This window comes from Hyposmocoma kahamanoa, unplaced genomic scaffold (genome assembly GCF_003589595.1).
Source record: "Hyposmocoma kahamanoa isolate Upper Pololo Valley unplaced genomic scaffold, ASM358959v1 88, whole genome shotgun sequence".
Taxonomy (NCBI): Eukaryota; Metazoa; Arthropoda; class Insecta; order Lepidoptera; family Cosmopterigidae; genus Hyposmocoma; species Hyposmocoma kahamanoa.
The window spans coordinates 473,414-489,629 of NW_020654466.1; the positions used below are offsets into that span (position 1 = coordinate 473,414).

The 16,216-nt window shown below is 35.5% G+C and overlaps 1 protein-coding gene across 1 annotated transcript in view; it reads right to left on the reverse strand.

Moving 5' to 3' along the window:
* LOC113235841 overlaps nt 1-12,628 on the reverse strand; it is a 37,238-nt gene extending 24,610 nt beyond the window's left edge. The window contains exon 1 of the mRNA XM_026471758.1: nt 12,556-12,628. Within this exon, the coding sequence (XP_026327543.1) occupies nt 12,556-12,569 (14 nt within the window). The 5' untranslated portion in view covers nt 12,570-12,628. The remainder of the gene's footprint in view (nt 1-12,555) is intronic.
* Nucleotides 12,629-16,216: the final 3,588 nt, after the last annotated feature.

Sequence of the window (16,216 nt, forward strand, 5' to 3'; positions counted from 1 at the left end):
GTCACTACGGATTTTTTTTTAATCCCTTTAGATTTAGAGTTATTCCGCTAAAACGAATTTGGTACTTTTAATGCGCAAAATTCAACATCTCCTGTCGCATGTCACGCGAACTTCAGGCATATATTTGTTTCACAAATTTGGGCGGAGCCAACGTCAACACTTTTTTGGCATGGCTCTTAAATCTAAGTACGGACAACGGCACATCAGACTACACATTTTTGTTCGAAAATCGCCTCCAGTGCAACGGAACAAGCTACGTCAATGTAGTAGTAGCTTGATGTGCTGGCGTGTGTATCATTATTTTTTATATTTATATCATTTTTATTGTAGAAGCTTGGTGCTCAAACTAGGTAAACCCTGTGTTATAAGACACCAAGTCTCCCTTTGCGGAACAAACTTGTAACCAGGAAATAAAACAAAAACTCTCTGGTAAGGTCATCGAGTATATAACCAGAAATAGAGACGAAATACGGGCCATCCAGCCCTGGCAACTCAACAGGCAAAAGGGCCCCTATATCACTTTTAAATATCAACTCTCGTTTGCGCTGAAATCACAAATTAGAAAGCTGAAATAGTATAGCGCCAACAACAAACCTGTGTGTACGTCTCCGTATATTCGTAATATAGATATCTCTAATCTTGGGGGGATGTTCCATTCGGTGGTGTGGGAAAAACAACAAAGCGTCTAATTACAAAACAAACAGAATCACATTTCATCGGTAATTAAAAATTAAATATGTAATTTTCACTTTTCGTCCATTATAGCAAAGAAAACAATTGACGACACCCGTCAATTGTTTCGAATTCGGGTCGGCCAATCGGAGCGCAGTTGTCACTGTAATGATGTGGCAGAATAGTTTTCAAACAAATTAAATGACATTTCATCTCTATATCTAGTTATATACTGGATGGGTTAGGTTAAAACTGCTACATAGATAATTAAAGTAGCTTGCATTAATTTGTAACACCTACTCTCTTAATTTACAGCGCCTTTGTCGGGTGTCACATATACTTAACAGTGTTATATTTTGTTTCTTAAAACATTTCTATTTGAGGATTACACTAGAATGAAAGGTAAACATAAAATATTGTGAAAACTGATACAAGACAATAAATAGAACTTGTAGTCTCGTTGTTCAAAGGGCAATATCAGTAAAAAATGTCGACTTGACTCTTAATTGTTTTAGTGAAAACAAAATGTAAGAAGATATTGTGAAAACGTATATCAAAAATCTTCCACTGATATCAGGTGATAAAACAAATTAAAATCTTGTATATAGGCTATGCATAGTTGGTGAAATTACAGGCACATAGGACTTGTCGACTTATGTGTCAAGGTGACGGACGCAGTGGGCGTCGCCGACTAGAATTTTCAAAAATGTTCGAAATATGACATTGGCTAATATGACTGTTTTTGGTCTCTTTTGTATATATATATATATATATATATATATATATATATATATATTGTTATTTGGCTCCGTTTTGGAATTACTTTTAGTCCCGGGCATTTCAATCCGGCGGCCTAAACGCAATAATTATTGCGTTTAGCCCGCGTCGGTCACAATTCCGGGCAGAGTACGCTTGTGTAATGTTCGATGGTTGTTTACCTAAAACTGACATACGTCTTTTAGTTGCGACTGACGTTTCACATTAACCATTTTTTTTGTAAGTTTTAAATTCAATTTGAAAGTCAATTTTTTTCTAGAAAAGTAGGTATGCCGCAACAGAATATCGTCAGGGCCACGCCGCCGTCGGCGCCGGTCTTGTTATACGGCTAAATACGTAGCGTTTGCCACCTACGGCATGAACGAGCGTCGCTAAGTTAGGTGTGTCGTGCCGGTCGTTTTGACCCACCACGGCGATGAACGTGTCAATGCTCTGAGTGGCACTGCCACTGTTATGGACAGACGTGTCAGTTTACCATCAGGCGCACAACTTGCTCGTCCCATCGTGATTAAATTATGTGTTTGTAGTTCCCAATCGGCATTAGACCCGCGTGGGCACAGTCCAAGCCCTCTCATTGCTTGTGCCCAGCAGTGGAACTATACAGGTTAACTTTTATTATTAATTTCGGTGGCATGTTACATTGCTAAACTAATTAATTACAAATGAACAGTTGTTGTGCGTGCCACGTATTTGTATTTATTTATTTCTATGTACAATATATCGAATAAAACCTTTTTCAGCGTGAATTGAAACAAATTCCCGTGTTGGAAACTCTGCGACATTCACAATAGAAGTACTTTTAAATTTCCAAATTTATTTCATTTGGCTACATTTTAGAGCTCGTATCATTTAACAAAGTGTACAAATTGTAACAGAAGCAATTTGGCAGATGTGTTTTGTTCAACAGTTTTAAATTAATTGCACTTGGACGCCTAAAAATGCAGTTTTAAAATACGACGTGTGACGCAACGTGGGTGTCCGACAACCGACCTCGGAAACGTCGGTACATGACACTCTTCGACCTAAAGTCTCACCGCAAATGTATTAAAATTCACATTGTGGCGTGACTCCAACTGCTCGATTCTCAGGACCGCATTGGCTTTCACCCGTATGTACTCCACGTCGTCGGGATCGCTGGACGCAGTAGATGATTGGGGCCAATCGGCGCGGTGCTACTAAGGTTACGGCTTTGTCATGTGCCTATAATTTCACCAACACCCCTACCCTCCGGAAAACAGTAATCAGAGGCGGCTCGTTGACGATTTCAATGTATTATTATGTAGGTATTCACTTACTTATATATATATTAATAATTTACATACCTATAAATATACACTCTGTATGTAGGGTGTATATATTTTAGTTTCCCCTATTTGAGACGGGGCAGCAAGGCCAGCCACCTTAATCGTTTTAGTTACAGGAAAACGGTTCTAAAAGACTATCCATGAATTTTGAAGATATTTTGATTGACATTCACAGATTTTGGATAAATGGTATAGTCAGCAAGATAAAAGGCAATTTTTACAAAACTTTTTTTTTATGCCATTCGAACCGGTCTCTGTTGAGGAACAATAGTCTCTATGGGACTAACTGAGGTAAGAGTACTTTCGAGCGGAGATGTCAGAAATCGCAAAAACTTTTTATCATGCATTTTGTAGGGACATATTTAGTAATCAGTTATTCTAGGTAGTTAAGGAAATCCAATCATGCACCACGGAGCTCGTTAATCCCTTTTATCACGTCAAGGGTTAAACTTTTGAAATGTTAATAGCCTTTAAATACATGTAACAGAGTACCTTAAGAATTTTTCCTGTTGCCCAAACTCTTTATATAACTGGGTACTGGGTACTGGGTACTGAGTATAGAGAACTTACTCAAGTCCTTCTTCACGATGAGCTTAGTGAAACAAATGGTCCAGTAGAAATAAATCAGACTCCGTCCCCACCACCCACATCATCAACGCAACCAACACGTGCATCGTATGCCAGCGTTGCTGCAGGAAAACGTGTCTGCTCCACTACAACTGTTGAAGTTCGACACAGTCAACGGTCAACCAAGACTATTAGAACTCCGACCAGGCCATCCAGAAGAACGGTAGTTTTTTCTGATAAAATAGGCGTAGGACTAGGCCACCACCTTAGTAACCACTTAAAACAAAGGGTAGTCAACTATTGCTATCCAGGAGCTACTTTTAGTCAAATTATTACACTGTTAAGTGATTGCAACTTTGATAAATATACAACAGTGATTCTTATATTAGGTGATAGTACTAACATTAGTAAAAAAGAAGTAAATAGTAGCATTGACGTGTTCTTGAGAATTCATGAGAAGTGTGGGTGTAAATTCATAATAAGTGCATTCCCTTACTGCTCTAACCTAGGCATCGCTCGTAATAAGTATATATATAACATAAATTCGCACATACATAATTTGACTTGCCGTCATAGTGACGTTATATTTTGTTTTGACATTAATAAGTTCGTAAGGAACTTCAAACTTTTTGAGGATAATTTACTTTTACCCCTAAGGTATCTAAGACATATAGCTAGTTTGCTATCTTTTAATATTAAGGACGCTGTTATAGAAGATATAACACAGTCCCACGACAATGCTCCTACTTTAAGTAGCAACAGTATACTTTTTACTAACCATAATTTAAACTGAAAAACACGACAACAGAAAAGTCTAATAGTTTCCATGTAGTACATCAAAATATTCAAGGCTTTTCTGGCAAAACATTAGAAATAAGTCTTTTTTTGCACGATATTTCCGTTGACGTGTTTTGTGTTACAGAACACTGGCTGAAAGATTACGAAGCCATTAACAATATAGAAAATTATGTAATAGTCAGTTCGTTCATAAGAAAGAGCTTAAGTAGAGGCGGATCCATGATTATTATTAAGCGTAACTTAAAATTTAAAGAGCGTAAGGATATCACAAATCTTTCTACTGAACGAACTATTGAAATTTCATGTGTGGAATTGGATCAGTTTGTCGTCTTATGCGTATACAGGCCCCCCTCTGCTAATTTTAACGAGTTTGAATTAATTATGGAAGACAGTTTAAAGCGAATTTTTCCAACCAAAAAAAACGTAGTAATATGTGGAGATTTCAATGTAAACCTGTTGGAAAACTGTTCTACTTCTGTAAGACTCATTAATTTATTTCAAAGTTTTAACTTGATTAATCTTTTTTTAGAACCAACTCGCATTACTGCCTCCTCTTCTACTTGTATTGATAACATCTTTTGTAACACAGACGCAGTGTCTAAATCAATAATAAATTACTTAAGATCCGACCACAGTGGCCAATTGGCTTCTTTTAATTGTAAAATGAGCAAGAAGGTAGACCAATTTCTCTGCAGACCGATTACCACAGAACGAATAATTAGATTTCAAAATAATATCGGCAATAGTTTAAATTCCCTATCCCATATACCGGAGGATTCAAATACTTTATATAACACGATATTTGGTTTAATTAAAAATGAATTTGACAATATATTTAAATCGAAAACATTAACTTTCCATAGAGAGACTAAATTCAACGACTGGGCAACAGTAGGTATTCATAAGAGTAGGTCTCGTTTGTATGAGCTATATGCTATGAAAACTTATAATAATAATTCAAATTTCATAGAATATGTTAGAATTTATTCGAAAATATTTAAAAAAGTTTGTGTAGCTGCTAAGGTTAAGTTTCACAGCGACAAAATTAGACAATCGATAAATAAATCTAAAACTATTTGGAGCATAATAAATAAAGAGTCAGGCAGGGTTAAACCACAGGATAGAGATATAGTTTTAGAATTAGACAGCAAACTTATAAAATCTAAAGATAAAGTAGCCCAAGCTTTTGAATCGTTCTTTTCGGAAATTGCTGTGAACACTACAAAATCATTAAATTCCTCCCCTTCATTTGCTATTGATCTCCTAAAGGAAAATGTTAACGTTTGTGGCAGTTTATTTAATTTTCGTCATGTTAATCCACAAGACATCATAAAAGCTTTTAAGTCAATACATGTTAAAAAAACTGAAGATCTCTGGGGCATATCAACTAAAGTTATAGACTCAGTTATTAATCTCATTTCCCCACAGTTAGCTGTAGCTTTCAATAGGTGCGTTGACGAAGGTGTTTTTCCCAATTTAATGAAATACAGCAAGGTTATTCCTTTATTCAAAAGCGGTAGGAAAGTTGATCCTAGCAACTATAGGCCCATTTCAATTTTACCAGCTTTAAGTAAAATATTCGAAAAGGTTATGCTAACTCAATTACTGTCCTATTTCGGTAGGAATCATATTTTTCATAGTGAACAATACGGGTTTACTAGTGGTAGATCGACTAGCGATGCGGGGGTAGCGTTACTAAAACACATCTTTGATGCTTGGGAAAGGTCCCAGAACGCTATTGGTGTTTTCTGTGACCTCTCAAAGGCATTTGATTGCGTTGATCATAATACTCTTATTAGGAAGCTGGAACATTACGGTGTAAATGGCAAGGCGTCGAAACTTGTCTCGTCATATCTCAACGGTAGAATTCAGAAAGTAGACATAAATGGAGTGACTTCTTTGGGTTCTCCAGTAAAAATGGGTGTTCCGCAGGGCTCAATACTTGGACCTTTCTTATTTCTGATTTATATTAATGATCTGCCATTCTTTGTTAAGGACCATTGCGAAATAGTGTTGTTTGCTGATGACACATCCTTGATTTTTAAAACAGACAGACATGACAATAACTATGACCGTATTAATGATACCCTCTCTAAGGTAGTTTATTGGTTTAAGGCTAACAATTTATTGCTTAATGCCAAGAAGACAAAATGTGTTAAATTTGAATTACCTAACGTAAAATCGACTAGTCCAAGCATAGAAATAAACGGAGAAAAGTTAGACCTTGTTAATAAAGCAGTCTTCTTGGGAGTGACCTTAGATAGTAAACTTCAGTGGTTTCCACATATATCGTCCCTGGCCAGCAGATTAAGCTCCGCTGCATACGCAGTCCGCAGAATACGTGAGCTTACCGATGTTAGTACTGCTAGACTAGTTTACTTTAGTTACTTCCATAGTATAATGTCCTACGGGATTCTCATGTGGGGTAAAGCGGCAGATATTCAAACCATATTTGTATTGCAAAAACGAGCGATTCGTTCTGTGTACCATCTAGGCTCTCGGGTATCTCTCAGAGAAAAGTTTAAGGAGACTGGTATCATGACTGTGGCATCACAGTACATTTACTCAAATATTTTATATGCCCGTAAAAATATACATAATTTCAATAAGAAAGAAGATATCCATAATATTAACCTTAGAGCTAAGTCCAAACTCATGGTACCACGATTTCGTTTAACCAAGGTAAACAACTCTTTTATGGGGAACTGTATACGTTTTTACAATAAGATTCCGGAGCATATATTAAGTTTATCATTTCCTAAGTTTAAAAACTACATTAAAAATATTTTGATCGAAAAATCATATTACAAAATTGAAGACTACGTGTTAGATAAAGATGTATGGAAAGACGACATGGCTCCAGAATCCACACAAATTTGATTCAAAGTGTATTCCATAGCATTTAAGTTTATTTGAAAAGAGCAATCCCTAGAGTTTCTTGCTCGTTCTTCTCAGGGAGGTCAGCGTAGTGAACGAGCAGTAGCTTAAATGTGACGTTTTCAAGTGTAAATGTATTTTACCTATGGAATAAATAATCTTTGACTTTGACTTTGACTAACTACAATTTAATTAACTGTCCCCGTGACCGACATGGTACTATGCTGGTCTGCCATGTAGAACTCTCAGGAACTCTCGTGAGTTTGGCTGTAATTTATGGTTGTCTATATGTGTGTCTGTGGCGCCTAGTGTTATCGTTTCCCTAGTGCGGAGCCATAAGATTGTGCTTAATAAAAAAAAAAAATATACTAGCTATGTTTTTTCCTTGTTATTGTTTTTATAGTGGTTTTTTTTGCTTGGTAGTTAGTAGGTTTGATTTTTTCCAATCAAGAATCAAATATATACTCGGGTAATTTTCAAGTAGGTTTACTCTGCCTAATTCCGGTGGCAATTTTTATTATTTCACGATAAGATACTTAAATAATAAAAATTGCCATTGAAATTAGATAGAGAAAACTAACCTGAAAAATCCACTCTTGTTATAATGAAGCCACATGTGATTATACATCAAAAGTGCTTTTATCACATGAAAGTCATAAAAATGATGCGAACTACATGAAACACGTAATGTATTGTGAAATTTTATAACTCTCCTATTCAAGTATACAAAAGTTATCGACTAATTTAGTTCGTAAATTCCTTAAACTTCTCTGCTGTAAAGATGTAATTTTGCAGATAGGGCATTATTATATCAATGGTGAGAAAAAAGTATCTTAAAGCATTTTAAATTAAATAAAAAAATATGATATAAAAATTTTAATAATAAAAATTGCCACCAAAATTAAACAGAGAAATATAATCAGAAAATTACCTAAAAGCGCTTAATGTCCGACGTACATAAAAATGTATGTAAAACATATAATAATATACTTGAGTTTCCTAAAACAATAGTATTTTTCTAGGGCACCCCACAGTCATATAGAATATGTACTAAATTTGAATACGATATTTTCATTTTACTGGGCGTTTCATTAGTACATTAGGACTTTTAAGTGATATATTCATAGGAATAATATTATGTGGGTTTGAATGACTTGTTTGTTTTGAACCAAGGTCGTCGACATAGATGGTAGAATAAGCCAGCTAAATTGGCAGTGGGCTGGCCATATCTGTTGAAGAACCAGCCAGACCGAATACCAAACTGCGAAAGTCTGCTGGCAGCAGATGGATGCAACAAGTTGAGGACCGGGTGAAATTATTCACATCGGGAGAGGCCTTTGCCCAGCAGCGGACTGCTATAGGCACTTCACAAATTTCCGAGTACTCGTACCCGGTCAGTTCATTGCCCAATAAAGGCTATCTATATATATATAATATGGCGCAATATTTAGTGGTGCAACCCACGTTAAATTTATTTTCTATAATATTACTTTATATTATATTAAAGTATTACGTGTATGCTATTTTCATGTATACAAAAAAAAATATTATAAAATAGTTTTTAAACGTGAAAATAGCATCCTAAGTACTTTAATATCATTTATATTAATATTGCAGAAAAAAATGAATGTGAGTTACACCACTATTGCGCTGATAGCCTCAATTTTCGTGGCAGTTTTATTATTTAAGTATTCGAAAATAAGAATTGTAGTAAGTATATTAAATCATATTATCACGATCCTCGAATAATTTAATTATGAAAATGGCACGAAAATTAGAAAGAGACGACAGACAGTGACCATAACTATTCAAGCAATAATCGTATTTCTATTTAAAGTGGGATAAAATAAAAAAGCAAAACAGCTAAATTTATAGTTAAAAGGTATTGTCCTTCATACTCGTATGCTACTTACATATACATATAATGGTTAAACGTAACTATCTGAGCATATCCCCCATACATTTAATATGACATTCGTAGAGAAGCTTAAGTTTCGAACAATGGGTTTAAATACAAAATTTTGTAAATATAAACATCACATTGTTTTTATTCAATAAAAAAAAAGTTTTATTACTTTATTCATAACAGTTTCGTTATCTATAAACTTATTTTTACCTTTTGGAGTAATAAAAAACTAAAACCTCTCTACCAATGTCCTATTATATGTTTAATGTGAACTATTAAATATTCCTAGTTTTTAACCGAATTAAAAAGGAGGGGGAGGTTCTGAATTCGACTGTATGTTTTTTTTATATGTTACGAGATAACTCAAGTCGATAATTTGTGAACGGACTTTGATGATTCTTGTTTTGTTGGAAAGAGAGTACCTCAGATGTGGTCCCATTTAAATATTGCACCTCTAAGGGATGAATGACTTTTGACGTCGGTTTTTTAGTACTCTGTACTGACATTATTATATTTTTTTTAAGTTATATTTGGCAGACTAATTACCAGAGGCCGAAGTTCGAATCCGGTCCCGCACACCTGAATTTCTCGGAATTTATATGTGAAATGTAATTAATAATAATAATAATAATAATAATAATAACGCACACACTCAACATAGCCCCGCACTAGGGAAACCCTGTGTCGCGGGTGCCATGGACACACACATAGACAACCACAAATTACACCCAAACTCACGAGAGAAATAAATGTAGGTCATACAAATATTTCTCCCGGCCCGGGAATCGAACTTGGGACCTCTGCGTGGCAGTGGCATGGTAACCGTTCGTCCACGGAGGCAGTTATTAATTATTAATTAGAAATTCACCATGATGTTTTCGGTGAAGGAAAATAATAATAAAATAAAAATAATAAATAAATAATTTATTGTCTCAAAATAACATTTTTAAAAGAATTTATAAATAGTTAAGAAGTCAAAACAGTAAAAGTAAATTGAGACACTCCCACTACTCCCTTATGGTATTGAGCGGGAGTCATTGCTACCAGGGCTTTCATCTTATACATCTATTCCTTATAAATTAGCTCGTAACGATATCCAAAATAACAAATGCAGGTAAGATTATATACTTATTGGCATAATAATAATTAATGTCTAAAAAAAAGGAAAGAAAAAACAATACAAGTAAACAAGTTCATAGGGCTCGACATTGTGTGTAGTTGTGTGTATACGTGTGCGTGAGTGTTATGTTATTTTACTATTTTCAAAGTTTTACAGTAAGCATGCTTCAAGTTTTCTGTAGCAAGTTGTCGTCGTTATAATGTTGATTTATATTTTGCTTTAAAACTATTAATGCTTATTGTATTCCTTAGCGGTGGGGGCAAATCGTTCCAAATATCTGAAACAGCCCTTGTAACGTACAGTTTTATGTTTAGATATACATAATAAATCTTTTTTTCTGCAAAAAGGAGAACTTCGTGATGAAACCTGCTCGTCAAAGAAGGTTCCACGACCTTCGGAAGACGTGTGCAGTCCCCCAACCCGCATTGCGCCAGCACATAGCGGACGATTGCCTAAACCCTCGCCTTAGAAGAAAACTGCCCAGCAGTGGCACGTATATTTGGCTTGACGGTGATGATAATGAAGTAGTTTTACTAATTAGGTAACGTACTCCCGATATCTGTCTAAAGGTTTTTGATATCTGTCATATTTACTCAATTATCACCTGGGCACACTTAATGATTACACCCTGTATAACGTGGCCTTGTACCTTTAACAAAGCCACATGTGATCATATGTCGAAAAGTGCTTTTATCACAAACGGCATAAAAGTAATACAAACTACGCTTTTAGACTTCGTGTCCCGCTGTTCCCAAAATACTTAAATGTGGTCCGTTTTCACAAAACAGAACACACAATAAATTTTAAAGCCATCGAGCACCAGACACAAGATTAGTACTTTTTTAAAATTTTTGATTCGCTAAACAATTTTAGTTCTTTTTATTTATATTTTTATCATTAAACATTTCGTAAATCATAAGCATGTGCTTAAATTTTTAAAACAATAATAAATTTACACGCGTCTCGCTCTGAACGACAAAAATATAATGGTCACGTTATGTATATGTGACATTTTATAGCCCTCCTATTTAAACATAAAAAAGTTACCAACTTCTTACTAATTTCCTTCGTAGAATCCATTACCCTCTCTCCTGAAACTTTGTGATTTTGCAGATGTGGTCCTATTAATAAAAATAAAACTAATCTTTTAGGCCTTGGGAGAGACGAGAGTATAAAACAGATAATAATAATATATTTTTATTTGTAACAAGGATGCGATATAATAGGAATGAATATAATTATTATGACCTCCGTGGCCGAGTGGCTTGCACACCGGATTTCACAGTGTCGCGCCACCACTGAGGTACCGAGTTCGATCCCCGGCCGGGTCAGTGTGGAGAATACTAACTTTTCTACATTATCTCGTGTCGGGTGTTTGTGGGACTGTGAGTTACTTACTTCGGGATCAGAGCGACGCATGTGATGGTGTCTAATAATTTATTATTATATAGATATATTTATTGCCTGGAAGATTTTGTCGCTTAGCACTAATGCGGTATGCTGTGTGTTAGTTATTTGTTACCCAACTTGAAAAAAAGAAAAGGAGGTTCGTAATTCGACTGCATTTATGATATATTAGGCGATTACTGTGACATTTGTGAACGGATTGCGATGATTCTTTTTTTGTTGGAAAGGGGGTACCTCAATAATGGTCCCATTTAAATCTGAAGAAAATATTCCACCTCAAAAGGTAGCCAATTAGGGGATGAATTCTGTTTATTGGATTTCACCAACTTTCCGTTAACCGATGTCAATAAAACTTATAAGGTTGGTTTTCTTTACAAAAATTTTCGTATGCGGTTGGAAAAAATCAATGTCGTCGGTGATGCAATTACGCGTAACTGGCACTGGATTATGTGAAATGGAATGAAATGTTGCTTAATTGTCTCTTCACAAAACAGACTTAAGAATAGGGGACCTTAAAAAAAAAACAAAACTTGTATGTAACCAAATTAGCGTGATTTACAATAGATCCCCATCTATTGTTATTCGTAGCCATTGAAATAACAAAATAATAACGTTACGTCTCTCACCTGAAAAATTAGGTCTATTACAGATACTTTACGGGGATATGCACTATTCCCGACGATATGTCATTTAACTTTCAAATATTAAAGCACAGTGTTAGTAAATATTTGGTTTTGTACATTGCATGGCTTGTTTTTATTGAATGATGTCATTAAAACGTATTTATGTAACATGGCGCCTCCAATGGCGAATACCTACCTACGGGAAGCTGGATAGCCAGGAAATTGCAGTAGCTTTGACCCTTTCTCTAATACACTTTTAATTAATAGTTAATTATGCCCTTTTATGTATAATATATTAATTAATAATATACTTAACAAAAATAAAATAAATGTTTAGTAAAAATTATACAAATTTCAAATAACAATTTGAAGTTTACCTATGTGAAAGAATTTTCTAATTTTATTTTAATAACGATTTTTAACTATATTTAACAAAAGAATCTTTAAGTAATTACAAAACAACACCCTAACATGCTTAGTAGAAAGTGTATATTATTTACAAACCTGAAAGTCCCCATGCCGCAAATCACCAATCACAAGCGTGAGACGAAGTCGACGGCAACACAGGCTTGGCGGTTCGACGACTGAACCAAAGTTGAGATAGGGGGACTTTATATGCGCGTAACTCCCGTGGGTGGGTGTCACAGAGCAGCAATACGTAGTAAAATAACTTTAGGCTACCTATTTACTTTGTTTTTTTTTATATTTTTGGGGAACATATAACATCATAAACAAACACTAGTTAAAACAGTTTCCACCAATGTTTAAAATAAGTTCCATTGGATAGACAAATTGTACATAGTTACAACCAGGTAACAGCTAACATAATAATTACTACTAAGAAATAAATTATAAATAACTGTTGATTTTAATTTAAATTTATTGATTGTCACGATGTTCAACTACCATCATATTGTGAAATTACACCACTATAGTTTGTTATAATTATTAATACAGAGATCAAAGACTACGAAAAATTACTTCGATCGATTAATAATTATGTCAATAAAAGCTTCCTAATGGCAGATTTGAACCGGAATGGCTTATTGTCAAATGTATTAATTTCTTGACTTCGTGATTAGTTAGTAGCAGTAGAGGTCCTCGTTCGTCCAGGGAAGTATTGCCACCTTACCTATTTCTGCCGCCAAGCAGTAATGTCAGCATTACCGTGAAAGGGTTGTAACCCTAACTAGCCGTGAACAGGTTCACGGCAATGAAATGGGAAACTTCCGGTCCACAAAATTTATTAAAGAAGTAAAGTTTAAAGAAAGACTGTAACAATATAAAGGTAAATGTAAAAAAACAGGTACAACAGTATAAAACACTCCCTACACTTTATTATTAAGGCACTTACCCCTAAATGGGCCGAGAAAGTGAATTACAGAAATAGATACATGAAGGGTGTAGACTTATAAATTATTATATATGATTAGCTTATTAACAGCTCTGACTGTTGTGGCTGTCGAGCTGGGAGTGATCGTGGTACGAAAACAAAATGAGAAAGTGAAGGAAGATGGAACAATTCAAATTTAAAATTTAAATACAAGTGAAATAAAAAAAATTATAAGATGCAAGAGGAGAGATGACGGTGTAAGGAGGTCACACCGTCACAACCGTGTTCCGGTTTTGGAGGGTAAAGGTGGCAGTGGCAGTGTCCGTCAGATCTTTGCGATTTAAAGCTCTGAGTATTACTGCAACTGTTACGGACAGGCGTGTAGCTTGCCATCAGGCGCACGACTTGTTCGTGCCATCACTTAAATTATAAAAAGAAAATTGGTGAAAATTGGTGAAAATTGGTGAAAATTGGCGGAAAATTTTTGAAATTGTTCGTCCAAGGAAGTACTGCCACCTTACCTATTTCTGCCGCCAAGCAGTATACCTGAAAAACATGATGATGTTCGACGCTGCACTTCCAGGTTCTTGCAGGCTCTTGTAGCGGGCCACTTGAAACTGAGGTGGGTTTCGAACTCGTCGAACTCGCTGGCTCGCAGCTTAAGCGTGTAAAATCGCTTGTTGTAGCTGATCTTGACGATCTTTGCCCATGGAAAACGGTTCATCAACAATCTGGAAATGAGCAACAGACTTTAAAATTATGGATCTTGTTGTTGTACTGCGTTTTGACTTGCAAGAACGTCAATAAGCCGTGAAGATTTTGTTATCAATCAACATTACTGCGTGAGCATTGCTGCGTTCCGGTTTTGAAGGGTGCTGGTGAAATTACAGGCACATGGGACTTGTCAGCTTTCGGGTAACGGGCTCTGAGTGGCACTGCATCTGCTATGGATCAAAGGACCACCAAGTCCCGTTACTTGTCATCACAAAAAGTTCGAGATATGTAATACCGTAACTTGTTTTTAATTAAACTAAATTTAGCCGGCAATGCCCCGGAGCTTATCACAAACCCTGTTAATATGGTCCGTTGATTTAGGAAGTCCTAATATATTTTTGTTTGATCATAACTGCCACAGCGGGATTCTTTCATTGTGTGTTGGTTGTGTGTATGTAACTTCGAGCTACGAGTAAATAGCTGTGATTGAAATAAGTTTTGATTAATTTTCTTTCTATTATGAGTAACAATTGTACTTATTTCAATACACGGGTTTAAATATAATAAAGGAAATAATGTTGTAAATGTGTCACATGAAAAGAAAATAACAAGAGTTTTAGGAAGAAAATGCCATCATCATGTTATGGTGTCCAGGAGGCTGGCAATGTTCTATGTCTTTATTTTAGAAGAAAACCCACCAAAAAGCAGCCCCTAGAGTTTGTCCAATAAAATAATATCAGTCACAATACTAAAATAAACAAAATGTAAAAAATTAAAAAGAAAATAAAAAATGTACAATGTCAACTTTTAAATGATGTCTCTAATATTGTGGAATGACATTTTATTGAGGTAATTGAATAACATTATCTTAAACTCTGTAGCATTATTGCAAATCCTTATTTCAATCGGAAGTTTGTTATAGACCTTCGAAGCCATTACAACTACGCTTTCTCTAAGTAAAGCAGTTTTGCATGGTCTGGTCGTCTACTCCCAAAAGTAAAATCCGTAAAAGTAAGGGCGGTGGGAACCGATGGATGAACATCGCGTCCGATGATCTAGTCTGGAAATCTGAGTGAGGCCTATTCAGCAGTGGACGTCTTCCAGCTTATACGATGATGATGTTTTGTTAGTTGGAGACAATAAAGAGAGATTTATTAATTAATTATTTTATAAAAGTAAACAATATACAGACTTGAGAGAATGCTTAACTGTGGCCGATCGCCAGTGAAGCGAGTTGTGAATTGCCATTAATGGCCATTACGTATGCAGTAAGTTGCCGAGTTAACAAAACTATTGTTACATTGTAATAATTTCTGCCGCCAAGTAGTAATATCAGCATTACTGTGTTCTGGTTTTGAAGGGTAAGGGTGCTGGTGAAATAGCACATTCGACTTGTCTACTTATGTCTCAGGCGCAGTGGCAGTGCCCTTCAGATCTTTGCGTCCGTTGATGGTTGAAAAAATGGTGAATTTCTCGAGATATCATCTTAACTTTGCAATTAAAAGTTATTCTGTATTCGTGTTACTACGAAACTTGACGTAAGTTTTCTTCTTTTCAAAAGTTGTGATTTGCAACTTTACTGTATTTGGGACGACGAGCGATGGCCCGAGGGGCAAGGACCGCGATGTTTCAAGAAATGTAATCCGACTCTACTTGTCAATAGTTTTCCAAATTACCTACATAATTATAGTGCGTCGCTTCTTGACCCTGAGGCCCTAGGTAACTGTGCCATTACCGGGGATACCGCTGTCGTGGAATAAGTAAGAAAAATAAATATAAAGAAAATATACATTTGTATCTATCCTACCGTGTTATGTTACGACGACCACAGCCAACGTAATTATTGGTAGGTAATGGCGGAGGGTGGGTAATGTTTCCTTTATAAAAAAAAAATCAAAACATCAAAATACGTTTGTTGAAGTACAATCGGCATAATAAAACAGAGGTTGAGACCATTCTATTAAGTAATTGAATACTTGTGCCTGGTCTCGCTCTTCCTTATCTAGATCATACGTTAAACAATAAAACAAAAGATTTGTAATTAATTTTTACCTTTCTTCTAAAAGATTTTTGTGTGTGTGTGTGTGTGTGTGTGTGTGTGTGTGTGTGTGTGTGTGT